Here is an 18,275-nt window from a genome sequence, read left to right as displayed (position 1 = left end):
TAGGGACAATGCTGGCTCTTCAGCTTAGAAATGGAGACGAGCACCAACCCCCAGAGTCAGAAACGACTAGACTTAATGTCAAGGTGAAATCTTTACCTTTATCTTTAAGATGTCATCAGCCTTTGCTATTTGGTTGAGCTATTGAAACAAAATCAATAGATACCAATATCTAGACTGAATTCTGAAGAGGCCATCTTATTTCTTGTGATGTTTGATGAGAATGACCATGGTTAGGTCTTGTGCATCTATGAAGGCTTCCAATACATTCTGCTAAGATGTAACAGAGGTCACCATAAACCTGCACTATCATGTAAAAAATACTTTTTTCATTTTCTTTTGATAGCGTTCTCTTTGCAAAAGTAGTTTCTACATGATAGAATTATTTGCATATTAAATCCCTTAATAGTGAGTGTACTGAATTGGCATAGATTTAGGATTGACTGTCACATCTAAAAAGCAAACAAAATAACATGTCAGTTCAATCTAAGTCTTTATAATTACAGTGCATGTGTTTCAGGAAGAATATGTTAAATATCCTTGTGAAGTTGCTATTTCTAGAACCAAGATGTCAACTTTCAACACGTCATTTGACAAGTAGGAAAATCTTAACACTGCTACAAAATTAATCTAAAAAAACATATTTTGGCAACACAGATAAGAATGGCCAGTTTTCAGACAGTTCAAAAGAAATGTGAATTTCCAAACCATAAAAAATATTCCAGATGCAGAAACAATAATTCTGCTGCATTTATCTGCAAATGCTTGATAAGGCTCCGGCTTTCCAGATATTGGATTCATTCTCTCTTTCTGGGAGTACTTGGCTTCAAACTGAGGACGTATTTCTTCCTAGGGAATACATAAATAATTGTAAAGTAGAATTAGAAAAAGTGGTATAGAAAGTCCTTTGGTTTTATCAGTTCTTTAGTTAACCAATCACTGATAGTCATGTCAAAATCTAGTTTTATCCGTTAGTACAATAGTATAGTTTAGAAGTTTACAACCATTAAAAAGTCTTTACTGAGAAATAAACATTACTGGCAAGGACAAGAGAGGGGCAATGTTATACCAGAGGTGTGCATGCATGCTCCCAGGTGGAGTCTTATTACTTTAAATTGCTCAATCATTTGTCTTGGGACCACTTCAACTCACACAGTACAGATGTTGCTGGTCATTTAGAGACAGAGCAAGATTTTTTTTAAATTCATCAATTTATGTGAATGGACACTTCTTTTTTACTTACTTTATAATGAAAGTAGTAGTAGAAAATATTTTGCTGACCAAGGTTGGTTTTAAAAAATAGGTTCATATGGGTCCCATTCAGACTACACAATTATAGTGTTGTTATTCTGCTGTAATGGTCATGGTTCTATTTTAGGAATGCCTAGATTTGGCAGATTAGGTGGGGGGTTTAAAATGTTTAGCTCAGAGTGCTCCAGCGCTTCATCAGAGCACAATTTTAGATTTTACAGGATGGAACCATGGTGATTACAATGAAATAGTACTATGATTGTGAAACGTGAATGAGCCCCGCTGTCTCAAGTGATCTGACCTATTGTTCAAATTGATTGGGTTAATCAATATTTACCTCCTTCTTAATCCTGACACTGCTTAACTCAATTTGATCATGTTTAGCAGGAAGTTGTAGAAATGTTAGAGTTCAGTGTTGGCAGTGAACTCACAAGGCAGCCAGGACTTAAAATAAGTTTGGGACTTGTGAGTGGGTTTCAAACACCCTCAGGATCACCAGCTTATTTCCTCTGTTTGGAATTGTGAGGCTCCAAGTGTGGGCGGAGATAGGAGATGCCTCTACATCAGCATCAATATGAGCCTTGAGAGGAGGCATGCTTCTGAAGTTTCATTTTTCTGGATGAGGTTGTACTCACTCAGTTCGCTTACTTAGACACCCTTAAGCTTTGTTACCTGTTTAGAATGGAATTCCCATGCAGGTTCGAACTCTGGTTGGCCTTCATAAATAAAATATGGCCCTAGTTAAATCAATTTGTCTGTTTGCACTTCTTATTTATTTACTCCTCTAGCTGCAACGGGAAACTCTGGTTTATACTCACGCTAAAACTTGAATCTACTTTAAATCCACTTTAAATCCATGTTAGGGAAAGGGCTTTAAACAGCTCAGACAGACATGTCCTGGGCCTCACCAAACTACAAACCCCAGAATTTTGCAGGAGGCCGAAACAAGATTTAAAGTGGATTCATGCTCTAGTGTGATGAGCAGGATGGAAATGTGAGCAATGATATGAAGGGGCAAGTGCTTGATCTCTCCAGACTTAGCAGGCCAGGATGCCTGCATACAAATCAGCATACAAGCTTGCCACCTCTATAAGAAATGGGTCAAAGACAACACAAAGTTTACTGTCAATCGCTTTATTTTAAGAAAAATTGCTCGACTGTTTCATTCACTTGCTATGATCATGACCCAGCTAATGTAAGATGCTTTGGCCTAGTAAAGTTTGGAAAGGGAATGAAAGGGAAGCAAACTCTGTGCTTCCACAACCATACCTGATGTGTTATTTTGCAGCTACGTCTACTAGACCCTCTCTCTACTATAGCTGAGGAAGCCGCAACATGTACATACAAACCTCTTCTTCTTCCCAGTCTATCAAGTCCCAGTCATAAGCAATCACTGCTCGTCTTCGTTTCCAAAATTCCAGGAAAACAGTTGCTACAGGGAAAATATGTACAGCATTAATTACGGAAAGAAAATAGTTTGTTACGCCCCCATTATTTATCCTCTAGACTGTCTGCTATCTTTTCCTAGTTCCCTGTGGTTTTATTCTTATCCTTTTTCTTATCCTTTTCTCACCCCGAGTTTTAACTGAGTGTCAGTGCGGCCTGCCCTGTTATACTGCTCTTTGGATTTTGTGTTGTACTGTATATGATTCTTTATTGTATTGTTGTAATTGTATTATGATATGTTGTTTTTATATTGTGTTATATTGTATTTTTCCCGGGCATGGCCCCATGTAAGCCGCCCCGAGTCCCCATTGGGGAGATGGTGGCGGGGTATAAATAAAGTTTTATTATTATTATTATTATTAGGAGCACAGAAATGGCATGGATCTCTAATATCATCTAGCTCAGCTGTATTGATACAGAATATCTATTCTCACAGCATCTCCAATGAATAGCCATCCAGCCATGGACAGCTTGTGGGTCAAGTAATTGGTGTGTGTGTATGTGTGTGTGTGTGTGTGTGTGTGTGGGTGGGTGGGTGTGGGCGTTATGCTGTGACTTCAGGGTGCACTCCCCCTGCTTAGACTGCGGCCCACCACTGCAACCAGTACCTGCTCGATAAATAAACGTAATGAACAAAGCAGTCTGTTCCATTGTTAAAAGGGTCCAACAATAGGAAATTATTTGAAAAATTACCCAAACCCCCTTTCATGTAATTTGAACTAACTGATTTCATTAATCAGTGTACAACCCTCTGATTAATGATCATTTCATTATTGCTGAATACCATTACAAGGGTGAATTTTCATGCACTGTATAAACAGATATTTTTAATAGCATGTCTTTCGATGAAAGCAGAACTAGTATTTATGAAATGGTGCCCTTGGGCAGAAATATAAATAAAGCTGAAGGAGTCAGCATAATATTTAATGTAAGGAATTTCTTTTTTAAACTGCAGAGAGCTATGAAATAAAGGAAATGCTTGAAAGCGTGCACTTTGATTCTATAGATGACCAAAATTATTTCCCCACAGGATTGCTAATCAAATATATAATTACAGATCTAATCAGAGATGTACACAGAAAGAGAAATGCTATCTTGGCTTTTCTCCAGAAGTATTTTAGCCTGTGTTTTAGAATGATACAAAAAGAAAATGTGTGACATAGGAGGATGTTTTCACCTCCATTAGTCTAGGTAGCTAGTTATTGTTGACACTGGCTGGTAGTGGCTCTCTAAGGTTTGGGATAGAAGTCCTTCCCCAAACTAGTTGGAAATGCCAGGGGACCTTTTATGTGTAAAGCATATGCTCTAACATGGAGCTACAGCTCTTTCCCTAGAAGCATTTTACAGCTCTCAGATTGTTTCTGAAAAAAATGTTGCCACTGTAAATTATAGCTTTAACAAAGATTCAACTGTTTGCACAAATTCTGCAGAGCTTTTCATCTCAGCAGGATATCTTGACAATAACAGTTTTATTATTTCCTCAGAAGAGATTATTATTTGCTGGTTTTCCATTAAAAAAGGAAACAAAATCTTTCTGAACATTATAGCTTGACAACTGATTGAGTACTAGGCTTGTGCACAGATTAGGATTGCTTGGTTCCTTTTGGCCAATCTGAGTTGTTTGGCTTGTTCGGATGGCCATAATAGCAAGGGCTCAGCCACCATGGTTTCTTTTTTCTGCCCAAAACAATCCACGTTGCTGCTGGGCACAGCTCCTTCCCTTTTATTCGGGAGAAAGTGGTGCATCTTTCCTTAACCCCATTCCTCAAACCCAGGCTCCATCAAAAAGAAGAAAGAAAAGGAAACTGGGAGGGGTGTTTCCTTAACCCCGTTGCTCAAACTCAGGCCCCCTTGAAAGGAAGAAAGTAAAGGATTCCTGAAATGGGTCAGATCTTCCTGGATCTTTCATCTGCCAAGCCGAAAACAAGTTTTCCAATTAGCCAATTTTTGGATCTGGGTACCCAACAATATTTGGATACTAAAAACGAATCACCCTCCAGTTGAATTGAACAAGCCTATGTACCAAAGGCCACAATCCAATGCTTGGTAATCTATCGTTGATTTGAAAACAAGGTTTAAGAAATCAGTTATCATGGCCTGTCTACTGCATGAATGTGATGGATACAGGTTTTCTGAAATAAATCTTTATTAGTAATTTGACCTATGGATGTGAAAAAATGTTCAGAGACAAATTATTGAAATCACAAACTATATTAGAAATGGAGGGAAGCTGGCTCCCTGACATTTTCCTCTTTGAATTGCCACTGGGTTTCAAACTGTTGTGGTGAAATATACCTTTCTACAGAGGCATTCCAGTATTTCTAGGTGAGCACTTTGAAAAGGCAACTTTGTTCACCAGTTATCTCCAATATACACAATTCATTCTGAGAGGCACATTTTGAGGTTTTGGGTTGCAGGATAGTCAGAAGCTAGGATAGGTGCAGAGAAACAACTCTTTCAGATCTTTGCATTAGGTTAAGTTAGTGCTGATGTGAGGAAGATCTGTATTACTTCACCCAACCTTTGATTTGCACCTTTCTGGAGCCTATTGCATTCTATCCCACTACCACAGCTGTCAAAATATGTTTTATCTGTAGAATTAGGTTTATATCCATGAAAGCTCATAAGAACAGCTGAGTTTCAAAAGTGCTGCCACATTCTGTTTTTTTCTTTCGATGCTGCAAGAAACTAACATTGCAAGCTTGTTTTCTGCAACTCTGGAGACTTGAACAAGGAGTAATGAATTCAAACTGCAGGAAAAGAGATTTATTATATCTGCAAATCTTGTAAGACGTGCCCTGGAAAGGGCTTGGGTAACGTAGAAAAGCATACCCTTTAAGTTTCATTTACTTTTGAGGACCTTAGGTTGATTGTTATGTATAAGATTAATGAGACTTTTAGATACAGTAGAGTCTTGCTTATCCAACCTTCACTCATTCAACGTTCTCCTGCCCGGATCCACAGCTGTTTCTCTAGGCAGGCAAGGAACACAGATTTTAAAAAATCTTCACAGGACTGAACTTTTTACGGATTTAACTTCCGATAATGTTGTAATGTAAATTCCTTTTATCCTGTAGTCAATTTTTTATTAGTCGATGTTATTATAGTCAATGTTTTCAGTACACTGCAATGTTTTGATGCTAGATTTGTAAATACAATAATTACTACATAACAGTATTGTGTATTGAACTGCTTTTCTGTCGATTTGTTGTAAAAAATGATGTTTTGGTGCTTAATTTATAAAATCATAACATAATTTGACATTTAATAGGCTTTCCCTTAATTCCTCCTGATTATTCAACATTTTTGCTTATCCAACATTCTGCTGGCCCATTTATGTTGGATAAGCAAGACTCTACTGTACAGTCAATGTATTTTTTATTGTGTTTAAACTATAGAACAGTCAGAGAAACCAGGGAAAAATAATTTTATGTTTGACCATACTGAATTATAAATATTCAATAGTGTACCTTTGTATTTTGTGAAGCAAATAATAATAAAAATTCAATTAAATTTAAAAACGTTAGAAAGAACATCCTGATTGTAAGAGTTGAATGGTAGTGGAATATGCTGCTTTGGAGTGTGGTGGAGCCTCCTTCCCTGGAGGTTTAAAGCAGAAGCTGGATGGCCATCTGTTGGGAGTACTTTGATTGAGTGTTCCTGCATGGCAGGGGGAGGACTAGTTGGTCCTTGTGGTCTTCTTCAACTCTTATGATTCTGTTATTCTACTTTGAAAACTACAGCAAGTGTTCTGTAACAAAGGCTGCATGTGCTAAAAATAGACCACATGTGGGTAACATTCTTTTTTATGACTTTGGATTGGTATCTCTCACTGGCCTCTAACTAGATGTTAGAATCAAAACCATTATTTGCATCTCAGACATATTAAACAAAAAAAGATCAATTTTAAAGCAGGACTTACCCCACACTGCCATGAAAACAGCAAAGAAGACGGTAGCTCCATTATCAAAAAGGTGCGTTACCTAGGAAAACAGTCAGCTGTTTTTAGCTTATTTCATAATATAAGATATATTATATTAGAAAATCTGTTTCAGCTTCCTGAATTAGTTATTTAGTTTTAAGAATAGGAGTACACACACTATGTAAGTTATCAGTAACACAAAAAACCTTTTTGGCACATTTTTGCTAAGACTCCACTGTTTCAACAAGTCAGGTAGTTGGTAGTTTAGGGGAATATTCTCCTTTGCAAAAGCCTTGTTGAAAACATGTAATCATTAAGTCATTAAGGGATGAAAATGCTATACAAAGGGGGAGGCTAGGGCACAAGTGGATGGGAGGAAAATCCCTCAAAATTGGGTGGTGTCATGTCAGGGCATTGGAGTCCATGGAAGACAGAGTCTGGATCTAACCTAATGGTTGTTTTACTTGATATGATGTAAAATGGTACAAAAGTTTTCACAGAAGGCATGCTTCAATAATATACATAATGTAGGGATCATCAATAAAAAGTGTCAAGCAGCACAGAAAACAGTAGGTGGTAAAGATATATGAAGATTAACAGTGAAATAACACTGGTTTTATTGTGGGGAATAATGCAATATGATTTTGCTCTGGATTTTAACAATTCTCCTTCATATCAAAGAAACATAGCAAACTCCTTGATAGTTAATGGGACTAATGGTTCATCTAGCCCAGTAGTGGCATCAGCACTTCAAATTTTCAGGCAGGATTTTTCCTTAGCCTTTCCTAGAAATCTTTTATGGCATTCCATTAAAGTATCAAGCAGACCTAAGCCTGCTCAGCTTCTGAAATCAAATGAAATCATGTTTGCTCAAGGTCTCCTGGTGGCATTCTGTTTCTATGGCACTCTGTCTCTACTTGTTCTTCTCTGTACTGATCTATTAAGAATTACATGTATACCAAAATACAATGTTGTTATAGTCAGGCTTTTAAAGTAACTGTTTCATGATGTTGTTTATACCTTTGTTATATTGTTGTATACATACTATTGTATGTAATGCTATGTTGTTGTTTTTCGGCTAGTCCCTGTGTAAGCCGTCCCGAGTACATTCAGGGAGATGGAGGCGGGATACAAGAATAAAATTATTATTATTATTAATTTTACTACTACAGGTTATTTGACCGACTTTCATGAATACGTTAAATTCTTGGATAGGTTCATTCCACTTGAAGAAGCTGCACTCATTTGTAAGCTTATGCCTATGGAAGTTTTTTTTTACAGTGAACAATTTTTCATGACATTTAATATATATATAAAACATTGCTGGAGCACAAAAACATTATTTTATTTTTACCTTGGCATAAATACAGCTATCTGACAGTCTCATGAAGGGGCAATATTTATCACAGATAGGACACATTATAATTTCTCTGGCTTGGCAGACTTCTTTACTAAAAAAGAAAAGGGATAATGATTAATAGCTTACTTTATAACAAGCATACTTCAAAGAGCTTTCATAATTTTGATAACAGTGTGTTCAGCAAAACAAAAACCTCATTTTTTTCTTGTTAGCTAAAAACAGCAAAAGCACTTTAGGCTCAGAATTGATTTGCATCTGCATGTGCATTACATGGTTATTTAACATGTAATAGTCAACATACATACAATCTGTATACATGCAAACACAGTTTATGATCTATATGCACATACAAGTTATGCAGATGTAAGGTATCTTTATATGTAATTGAAGATGTTTATGGAGACTCCCAATCCTGGATATTGCAAATAGCAAACCCTACTGAAAAGAAGAACTGCAGAAGCTGACACGAAAGGTCTAGAGGAATACATGAGAATACATGCACTCTAGACACCATACGCCAATGTATCAAAAATTAATCAAGTAAATTTGCAATAAAATCTAGGTCTCGCCACTCCTTCTGTGCCAAACATACAGCTCTATACGAGGGGGGGCTCTACTTATGAAGGAGATTATGAGCTTAGGGAAGCATCAGTGCTACAAATCCCTTTAGTAAGAATCTCTGTGAGTTGGTTTATGTGACTATTCTATCTGTATTTGGCACATTGGCAGCACTTAACTTCCAATGCTGTGCCAGTGAAAATATGGACAGTTTTGGAAGTGCCAGGCAGCAGAACATGATGTCTCAAGAGATTGAGCCTGGCAGATCAATAACCAAGGCAAACATAAGCCAAACTATAGATTTGGCACAACGAGGAAACTGGGACTTATAAAAATGCATGCAGAATAAAATATTTCAGATCAGACAAGTATGGGAACCCTATTATGCCTCATGGACACATAATATATATTATACGAGGGCTATCCAGAAAGTACATGACGTTTTGGAATTTAAAAAAAACAAAGTATAGGATAAACCACTTATGATATGCAGTTGAAAGCCACACTGAAATAGTACATTTCAACATAGTTCTCATTCAGATTTAGGCACTTATCACAGTGAGGAATGACTTTGGAAGTTTCATAGCCTCAACACTTTCCCGCCGCTGCGACCAGCGTTATTGCAACGCTGAAACTCAGCCAGGCTGAACAATGAATGCAAAGGGAAGCAAGGAAAAACTCAGCTCTTGCTTCTTTAGCAAAGGGATCTGAAGCATTTTCCTTTCGCTTCCCTTCCTGCCAGCTGATCCTGGTTGCTTGCAAAACCTGGCCAATCCTGCCTGCTTCTCCTTGGGAGCTGCTCTCCTCCTGTCCGCTTTCCGGAGCTTGCTTGCTTCCCTTTGCATTCATTGTTCAGCCTGGCTGAGTTTCAGCGTTGCAATAACGCTGGTCGCAGCGGCGGGAAAGTGTTGAGGCTATGAAACTTCCAAAGTCATTCCTCACTGTGATAAGTGCCTAAATCTGAATGAGAACTATGTTGAAATGTACTATTTCAGTGTGGCTTTATCGTAAGTGGTTTATCCTATACTTTGTTTTTTTTAAAATTCCAAAACGTCATGTACTTTCTGGATAGCCCTCGTATTATTAAGGAAACGAGATGATCATTTAGTGGATTTTCTGGAAGACATTTTAGAAGTGAGACTTTAAAAGAGTAACCCAAATCATTCAGACTATCAATATGAACTATGTGCAATAATTTCATGATAGATTCCCTCCAAAGTCCTCTACGAATGCGGAGCCACACATGAAGGACAGACGTCAGTGGGGGCACTGAGAGGAGAGATGGATATGTAGAGGATGTGGAACCATAGAGGCAGAAGGGAAGAGAAGTAGACAAAGGTCAATAGTGCTACACAAATGAAAGAAGAAAAGAGGAAAGAAGAAAAGATTTGGCTGATACAACTCCACATTCTCACATATAAGCACAATGTACGAGTATAATTATTTTTATCCTTTAAGCACATTCATTCATGAGGTTAAGATTTGTTATTTTTGTTATGTGGTTTCAATGTTTTTTTTTACTTATGGCAACCCTATGTCAAATCTTGCAGGATTTGTTAAGCGGGAGTTTGGCATTGCCTTCCTCTGGATATGAGAGAGTATGACTTGACCAGAATAATCTAGTGAGTTTCCATAGTCTAGCAGGTATTCTAACCTTGATCTCTCATGGCCCTTCTACGTACATGGGCCATATGAGTTGATTTGGAGATGAATGGATTCAGTGACGTCCACATGATGCACGGGGTCCATTCGCATTAATGCAGCCTAGTCCTGAATGTTAAAAAGTAGTGTGATGCTCCGGAGCTTCCCCAAAGCTCCAGAGTTCACCCATGTTTTGGTCCAGCGTAGATAGTTGGGTTGCTTCCTATTTGGACACAGTTGTTAATACAGCTATCCAACATTCCTGGTGCTCAGGCACCCTGGAGATGGGGTGGCATTTACCTTACAACTGCCAACCTGACCATAGCAGTGACCGCTGGACATAGAGATAGGAATGGTGGTCACATGGCACCAATATTGACAATAGCTGGAGTAATGAAGTACTTGGAGAAGTGAAAGGGGAAAGGAGGACGTGTTTCCTATTCCTGCACCCCCTCATGTCGAGCGATTACTCCAACTATTGTCACTATGGTTTCAAAACAACCACTACCATTTTCATGCCCGGTGGTCACCACTAAAACCAGATAGCCAGGGGCAAGATAATGATGGTGGTCCAGTGCCACCAAACTGGTTCCAGTGCAACTGGGATGTGCAGATCTTATTGAGATGTCAGGCTTTGTGCAGTACCATGCAGACAACCAGCCAGCCTTTCTACATGGACCATATGAATTGGTTTCAGGGTGAATGGACTCTGTGGCATCCTCACAATGCATGTGGTCCATTCACTGTAATGCACCTTGTCCTATATTAAATAGGTTAAGGATGCTCTGGATGTCTGTAAACTAGTACATGGTCCGTTGCCAAGATAAAGTCTTGAGCTTATAATGACCCTTGACAGATTTATTTTCCAGGATGTTTGGAGAAACATGTAAGTCTTTTATACTGAACTACATCCAGAATGAGACAATGACTGTTTCACACATGCTGTTCAGAAACCGGTGCTTCAGAAAGGGAGAGATAAGCTTGCACACAGGGTACAGTGCTAAAATAAATCTTTATGAACAAGCTTTCTACAATATATTGTATTGCAACCAGGGCCAAGGCAGAGGAAGGGAAAAGATGGAACTAGATGGAAAGAGAGACAGGAAAAAAGAAACTTGGGTAAGTAAAGGTGCTTGGGGAAAATAAGTAAGTACTGTACAAAGAAAGGTCAGAAGTTTGTTTGGTAAGGAAGACATCAGGTTTTAGAATGACTATGTTAATAGCAGTGTCTCTTCTTTCTACCAATTTACAGAACATTTCTTACTGTTTTGTGTGCCCCCCCAAAAATCTAGACATGACATGGCACAATGTATTACAGTAAACAAAACAAAAAAACAAAAAAAAGAGGATTCAAAATCAAATTCCATATATTGATACACTGACTTCGGCAAGAGCCAGAAGAAAAAATACACGGTGTTCTCATAAGTTAATGAAGAATCGGTCGATCGATACCAATGTTTTATTTTTACTTTACCTGACTTGGCAGTGGTTCAACGTGGCTACTCCATACAAAAAGACAAACAGTCCAATGAAGGCAGCTGGGAAGAGCATTCCTGTGTACCAGCCTAACCAGGCAAAGTACAAGCCAATTTTCTCACCAAAGTACCGCCTGTTAAAACACAATGTGAGGAAAGTTTTTTTTAAAATGGCATTTAGGCTTGGCTCATAACATAAAAGGGTTTTCTTTGACTATGTGGAAATAAAATAAGGTTGTTACATTTGCATTCTACAAATAAATACCCAATTTGTCTAATTATAAATACAAAAAAAGTTGGAATTCCATTGCTGTAATGAATGGCAGGGGACCTGATGCATACTGAACTATTAGTTCTTCATATACATAGAATCCTACATATTGTTCGTTTATTTCACTCAAGGTTCTAACAAATATATAGTAGCATAGTCTATATATCATGGCAGGGAATCCAACAATATTGAATACATAATTGAATACTACACACTTTTGTTCCATTTTAAATATCCCTTGCAGTATCATTGAGAAGTTCTCTGAACAGAAGATGAGTTCACATGACTAATATAAAGCCATTTGGTTGCTGATTTTGCTGTCAGAGAACCAGGAATTCCATAGATCTCGTCATGCTTAATATAAATAAAACATTTTCATATTGAAATTGCATGTGCAAAATGTACTGAAATGCATTGAAATACACATCATCTCTCTTTTTCTCCAAAATCCTTGAAGTATTCGGGCTGTCTCATCACATATAGTCTTCATCAGAAAGATAGCAATTTTGCTATTGTATAAATAAGGTCAACATTTAGCTTTGAATAGATAAGTAATTTATTGTTCTTTGGTCCAGTCAAGGCTATTTGTGGGCACTAATTTCACAGCATATGTGGCAAAGGTTAGCTCATTGTAATTGCCTTCCTTGCAGTTTGCCCCTGCTATGCTATGCCAAATGCCAAAAGCAGTCAAGTTGTTATTATTCTTTTGATACTGAAAAGGTTCCAGCAATCTTCTAAGTAAACAACTACAGTAGAGTCTCATTTATCCAACCTTCACTTATCCAGAATTCTGTATTATCCAACGCAGTCTGCCCTTTAGTAGTCAGTGTTTTTGTAGTCAATGTTTTCAATACATTGTGATGTTTTGGTGCCAAATTCGTAAATACAGTAATTACTATATAACGTTACCATGTATTGAACTGCTTTTTCTGTCAATTTGTTGTAAAACATGATGTTTTGGTATTTAATTTGTAAAATCATAACATATTTGATGTTTAATTGGCTTTTCCTTAATTCCTCCTTATTACCCAACATTTTCACCTATCCAATGCTCTGCCTTGCAGATAAGCAAGACTCTACTGTAGATATATAATGATAATGTGGCCTTTTGTAACAAGGACAGAAGACTTGGCAGTGTAAAGTCACACTGGCAATGATTATAGATCTTTGTGTTTTCTTTATGAAAAAACGTACTGTCCTAATTTGGCTAACACACTGAATAGCAATCTGTGTCTCATCCAATGAGAAGAAAATGTAAAGCCTGTGAGATTTACAGCAAGTATTTACATGGCCTACTTGAATCCAAGTCTATAATTTAACATGGAACGGCTAAGTAGAAGCTACACATCAAGGTTTCTTTATGTTACTGCCTCTTCTTCTATCACTGCCTAAATGCAGTTTCAACAAATGTGCTTTCTCTTCTCCTATTATCATTACCCAGATCTGAACCAGCAAAAAAGCAATGCCCATTCAATGATTCTAAGTCCCAAAATGTTGCCAGCCTTAAGTCCAAAAGTAGATGGATCAAATTACTCTTTATTTATAAAGTTTTTTTAGCAATAAATAATGTAATTTAACAGTGACCTTTAATATTAAACTTATTAATCTTTAAAAGAGCACCGCTGGCAGTTGTTTTATAGACTATGTAAGCATTGATGAATTAAATGGCACCATACATATCCCATTATCATTTACTTCTGAAATAGGTGTCACCGTTGACAGAGGAAGTTATTAAGACTTTGCTATGGACTGAATCATACACAATAAGATCAATAGTACAGTGTCTCCATTATTCTGTGCTGTCAGAAATGTTCCTTGGATATTACCGCTGAGTGATACAGAAGTGTTCTCCAGCCACTCAAAGCTTTAAGAATGATCAATAATGCCAGAATGAACTTTGTGTAATCATTGTCACTTCTTCTGAGGTCCTGCTTTGAGGGCTTCTCTGACAACTTTTCTGCCAGTGTGATCAGACAGGAGCCTGACACACACATAATTGTTCAGAACTGATTTGCATAATAACATTGATAATGTACGTCCATACATAATTGCCTTGAGAGTTACAGGAGAACGGTAAATTGCTGCCTAGTGCTGCCTTCCCACTTCCATCAGTGGATCCTGGAAGGAATCACAGCCCAACACACACACAATTCTTGGTGTCTTGGTTTTTAGGGCTGTTCCTGGGGTCATTTGGTATGCTGATTCAGAAAATTGCATCAGCTCTCAGTTCTTAGATATGGTTATCATGGTTTTGTGTGGGTGATCAAATTGCATGTGTTCTGTATCTCAAAAACTAGAGTGATTAGGGCAAAGCCGGTGCCATTTTTGGAATCAGCAGGTCACATATATCAAGAAATAAGTCTCATACTCGTGGTCGAGTATGATTGTCTTCCAAGGCTAGAGTCTTGGTGGAGGGTCCGTAAGTGATTTTTGAGACTTATTCTGGATGTGCGTGGTCTTTTGTAGTGAGGACATACATTTAGAAACAAGTCAAATCTTTGAGGCATCAAAATGTGTGTTGGCTAGTGCTAATTCTCAGTAGGAAGCATTGCTTCACTTAGTGCAAGACTCAAAATAGTCAGAACCTGGAAAAAAACTAGAGAATTTATTAATAAAGAATTGGCTAAACAAGATATTTGTTATGACCCTATCAGAAAAGTTAACCTATACATTACGATTAGCAAAAGGAGAAATAGAAGAAGATCTATTAGATAATACCGTCATATGGAAGCCATTTCTCAGCTTCATGTGTCAAAGTACCATGATGGTGAATTCAAACCACCAAATGACCAAGAAAGATTGTGGACAAATAATTAGTGAATATTTTATAGTAATTATATGCAAAGGATGAAATTAGAATAAGTAAAAGGAATAGAACTAACAGAGCTATATTTTTATAATGACTTATAAATGATGTTGGGGGAGCATGTATAAATAGATGTAACAAGACAATTGCAGTATGTACAATGTTTTGAAATAAATAAATAAAATTTAATAAAAATAATTTTAAATAAAAATATCATAACAAATACATAAAAAATCAAATAGGCAGACAAACAGTACTTAGACAAGGTCTTCATCATGCTTGTTATCCTAACAATGGTGACACAATATAACAGAACAACTATTGTATACCCTAGCATAGGTGTCCATGATACAGCATGTTTGCAAATTCAGAAACTGAAAATGTTATCACTTAATAACTATCACCTTGTCTGGTCAGCAGAATTCTTAACAACCTGATAATCTTTTCTGGTTTGATGTCAATAGGGACAAACTAAATCAAATACCAACAAGGGTTGCCTATCTTGCTTATATCTTAATTCCTAAATTGATTCTACTGCCAACCGGCAAGCAACTGTCCACAATACAGTAGAGTCTTGCTTATTCAACATAAACGGACTGGCAGAATGTTGGATAAGCGAAAACATTGGATAATAAAGAGGGATTAAGGAAAAGCCTATTAAAAGTCAAATTATGTTATGATTTTACAAATTAAGCACCAAAACATCATGTTTTACAACAAATCGACAGAAAAACTTATTCAATACACGGTAGCGTTATGTAGTAATTACTGTATTTATGAATTTAGCACCTAAACATCACAATGTATTGAAAACACTGACTACAAAAACATTGACTACTAAAAGACAAACTGCATCGGATAATACAGAACCTTGGATAAGCGAAGGTTGGATAAGCGAGACTCTACTGTAGTATGAATGACCTGATGGGCCTTTAGATTAAGAAATAATTGCTTGTAACAGCAAATAATAGCATGTACACATTAGGTAGCTTAAAATGTATTAAGTTAACCATCTGCAAGGTATGTTTGGTTTTCTAATTACACCTTTGAATGCTTTTTGAGTTGTGCTTACTGTAATGTGTAAACTAGACAGGCTGAGAAGAGATCAACCAGAACTTTTCACAAAACATATGCGATATCTGTTACTCCACCTCCCAGCTTCAGCACTTGAAGGGCATGTACATGAAAAACTGTGTGATTCCATTTATATACTTAGTTTCATTATTTTTTTCTGGCAAATTTAGTGGCTAGCTGGTGTAATTAAATTGAAATTAATTGCTGTTGACTGTGCCAAACTGATGACACTAGAGATTTAATACTCCAGTTTTATTGTTAGAGAAAACATAATTGAACAAGCTTTCTGAGTCCTTTAGAAACATGACTTTAGTGTGATCTGGTAAACTTCACTAGCAATGAGATGACAGGGCAGTTTAGCTGCCTTGGCACATTCATCCCTGATATCTCTGAAGAAAACCTATGATATCATGGGCTGACTAATGGGTATCACACATTATCTCTCCCTAGCAGCTAATGGAAGTCACAGATATATGAACTCTGAAGAACATTTGTGGTTTTTGTGTTCAATATAAGAGATGGAGCGCTGTAGAAGCTTAAATAATAATTAACATCACAGACCAATGTCTGTTCACAGGCATAAAAAGATTTTGAAAAAAAAATCCTAGAATTTCAGTCACCTACCCCTAAGTGTACTATGATGTATTTGGGAAATTGTAGGTATATACATCACCATTGTCCCATTACTGCATTCAACCTGATCCAGGAGAATCCTTGTTATATTTATAGAATATGTGTAAATGAACTTTTAGAATAAGACTAAATTTTATATGAAAATAAAGGAATTTTAAAGCTGATGTAGAAAGTAAGAACATGTCATGTTTCAATGTGTTTTCCATTTAGGACTAGCTCCAGGTTCGAGGAAGTCCTAACCAAAGGCCCCCTTCCTCCATCTGAAGTCCCTAACAATCTTCCTTGATAACAGCCCAAATAGTGCTCTGAACAGTCCAAGCTTTTGGATCTAGCTAGCTACCATTCAAATTCTCTGACTTGAAATTCCAGATACTATGGTGGTCCACACCTTGGTTACATTCAGATTGGATTATTGCAACGCGCTCTACGTGGGGCTGCCTTTGAAGACGGCCTGGAAATTCCAACTGGTACAAAGATTGGCAGCTAGGCTTCTAACTGGAGCTAATTATAGGGAACGTACAACGCCCCTATTAAAGCAGTTCCACTGGCTGCTGATAAGTTGCCAGGCCCAATTCAAGGTGGAGGTTATGACCTATAAAGCCCTAAACAGTTTGGGCCCCACCTATCTTCGCGATCCATCTTCCCCTATGAAATGACACAGACTCCTAGATCTACTGGGGAGGCCCTCCTCTTGCTCCCACCACCGTCCCAAGTGCAAATGGTGGGGACGAACCATTATCCCTAGAGAGATAAGACAAGCCTCGTCACTATCCTCCTTCCACAGGGACCTGAAAACCTGGTGGTTCCAGCAGGCCTTTGAAAATGATTAGCCCCAGGCCCTACCCTGGCCCTCGGTTAGGACCCTGCTCTGCACTTTACCCACTTCCCCAGCCCTGTGCTACCTCATTGTACTGGCCCTGGTCCAGCCCTCTTATATCTGTCAGCAGGCCTTGGAAATGAGTAGCCCCAGGCCCTACCCTGGCCATCAGTTAGGACCCTGCTCTGCACTTTGCTGGTCCTATGTTACTTCATTGCATTAGCCCAGGTCCAGTCCTCTCATAGTTGTCTAGGCCACTTTGAAATTCTGGTCATTGGTAGTTTTGAATTTTGCCCAATTACATAGTACTGGAACTGGCTTTTAAATTCTAAATGTGCTTGTTTCAATAGTATTATGTTTATGTTTTATAATGGTTATTCTGTATGATTTCATTGGTAATTGAATGCTTCATCTATGTTGGAAACCTCCCTGTGTCCCCTCGGGGAGATAGAGCGGTATACAAATAAAATGTTGTTGTTGTTGTTGTTGTTGTTGTTGTTGTTATTATTAAATTCCAGGGCTCTGTGAAAAATTACATTGATAGCTTGCTGTGTGCCTTCACTGATTTCCAATTGATGGTGACTCTAAGGCAGGGGTCCCCAAACTAAGGCCCGGGGGCCGGATGCGGCCCTCCAAGGTCATTTACCTGGCCCCCGCCCTCAGTTTTATAATATAATATTTTTATATCAGTTTTAATAATATAATATATTGTATATACATATAATATTGATAATAATCTTATGTTATACAATATAATACTAATAGTAATACCATATAATAATATTAATTATATGTTATATATTACATATTATATAATAGTATAGTGGTATAGTTCAATATAGTAATGTATAATGCTAATATTGTGTTATGCTAATAATATAATATATTGTATGTACATACAGCTGCTCTGAGTCCCCTTCTGGGTGAGAAGGGTGGGATATAAATGTAGTAAATAAATGCAGTAAATAAATAATTAATTTTAGACTTAGGCTCAGCCAAAGTCTGACATGATTTGAAGGCACAC

At 37.5% G+C, this 18,275-nt stretch overlaps 1 protein-coding gene across 5 annotated transcripts in view; it reads right to left on the bottom strand.

The window, feature by feature from the left end:
• Positions 1 to 18,275, bottom strand: part of ano4 (anoctamin 4) — a 106,661-nt gene that overhangs the window by 22,031 nt on the left and 66,355 nt on the right. For all 5 annotated transcript variants that reach the window (XM_062980975.1, XM_062980976.1, XM_062980977.1 and 2 more), the window contains 5 exons: positions 11,650 to 11,784; positions 7,971 to 8,067; positions 6,617 to 6,677; positions 2,598 to 2,680; positions 706 to 846 (listed from right to left, as the gene is read on the bottom strand). In XM_062980975.1, the coding sequence (XP_062837045.1) occupies positions 706 to 846; positions 2,598 to 2,680; positions 6,617 to 6,677; positions 7,971 to 8,067; positions 11,650 to 11,784 (517 nt within the window). The remainder of the gene's footprint in view (positions 1 to 705; positions 847 to 2,597; positions 2,681 to 6,616; positions 6,678 to 7,970; positions 8,068 to 11,649; positions 11,785 to 18,275) is intronic.

Source organism: Anolis carolinensis, chromosome 5 (genome assembly GCF_035594765.1).
Source record: "Anolis carolinensis isolate JA03-04 chromosome 5, rAnoCar3.1.pri, whole genome shotgun sequence".
Lineage (NCBI taxonomy): Eukaryota > Metazoa > Chordata > Lepidosauria > Squamata > Dactyloidae > Anolis > Anolis carolinensis.
Note: the sequence above shows the minus strand (reverse complement) of the source record. Positions and strands in the feature narration are given on the sequence as shown.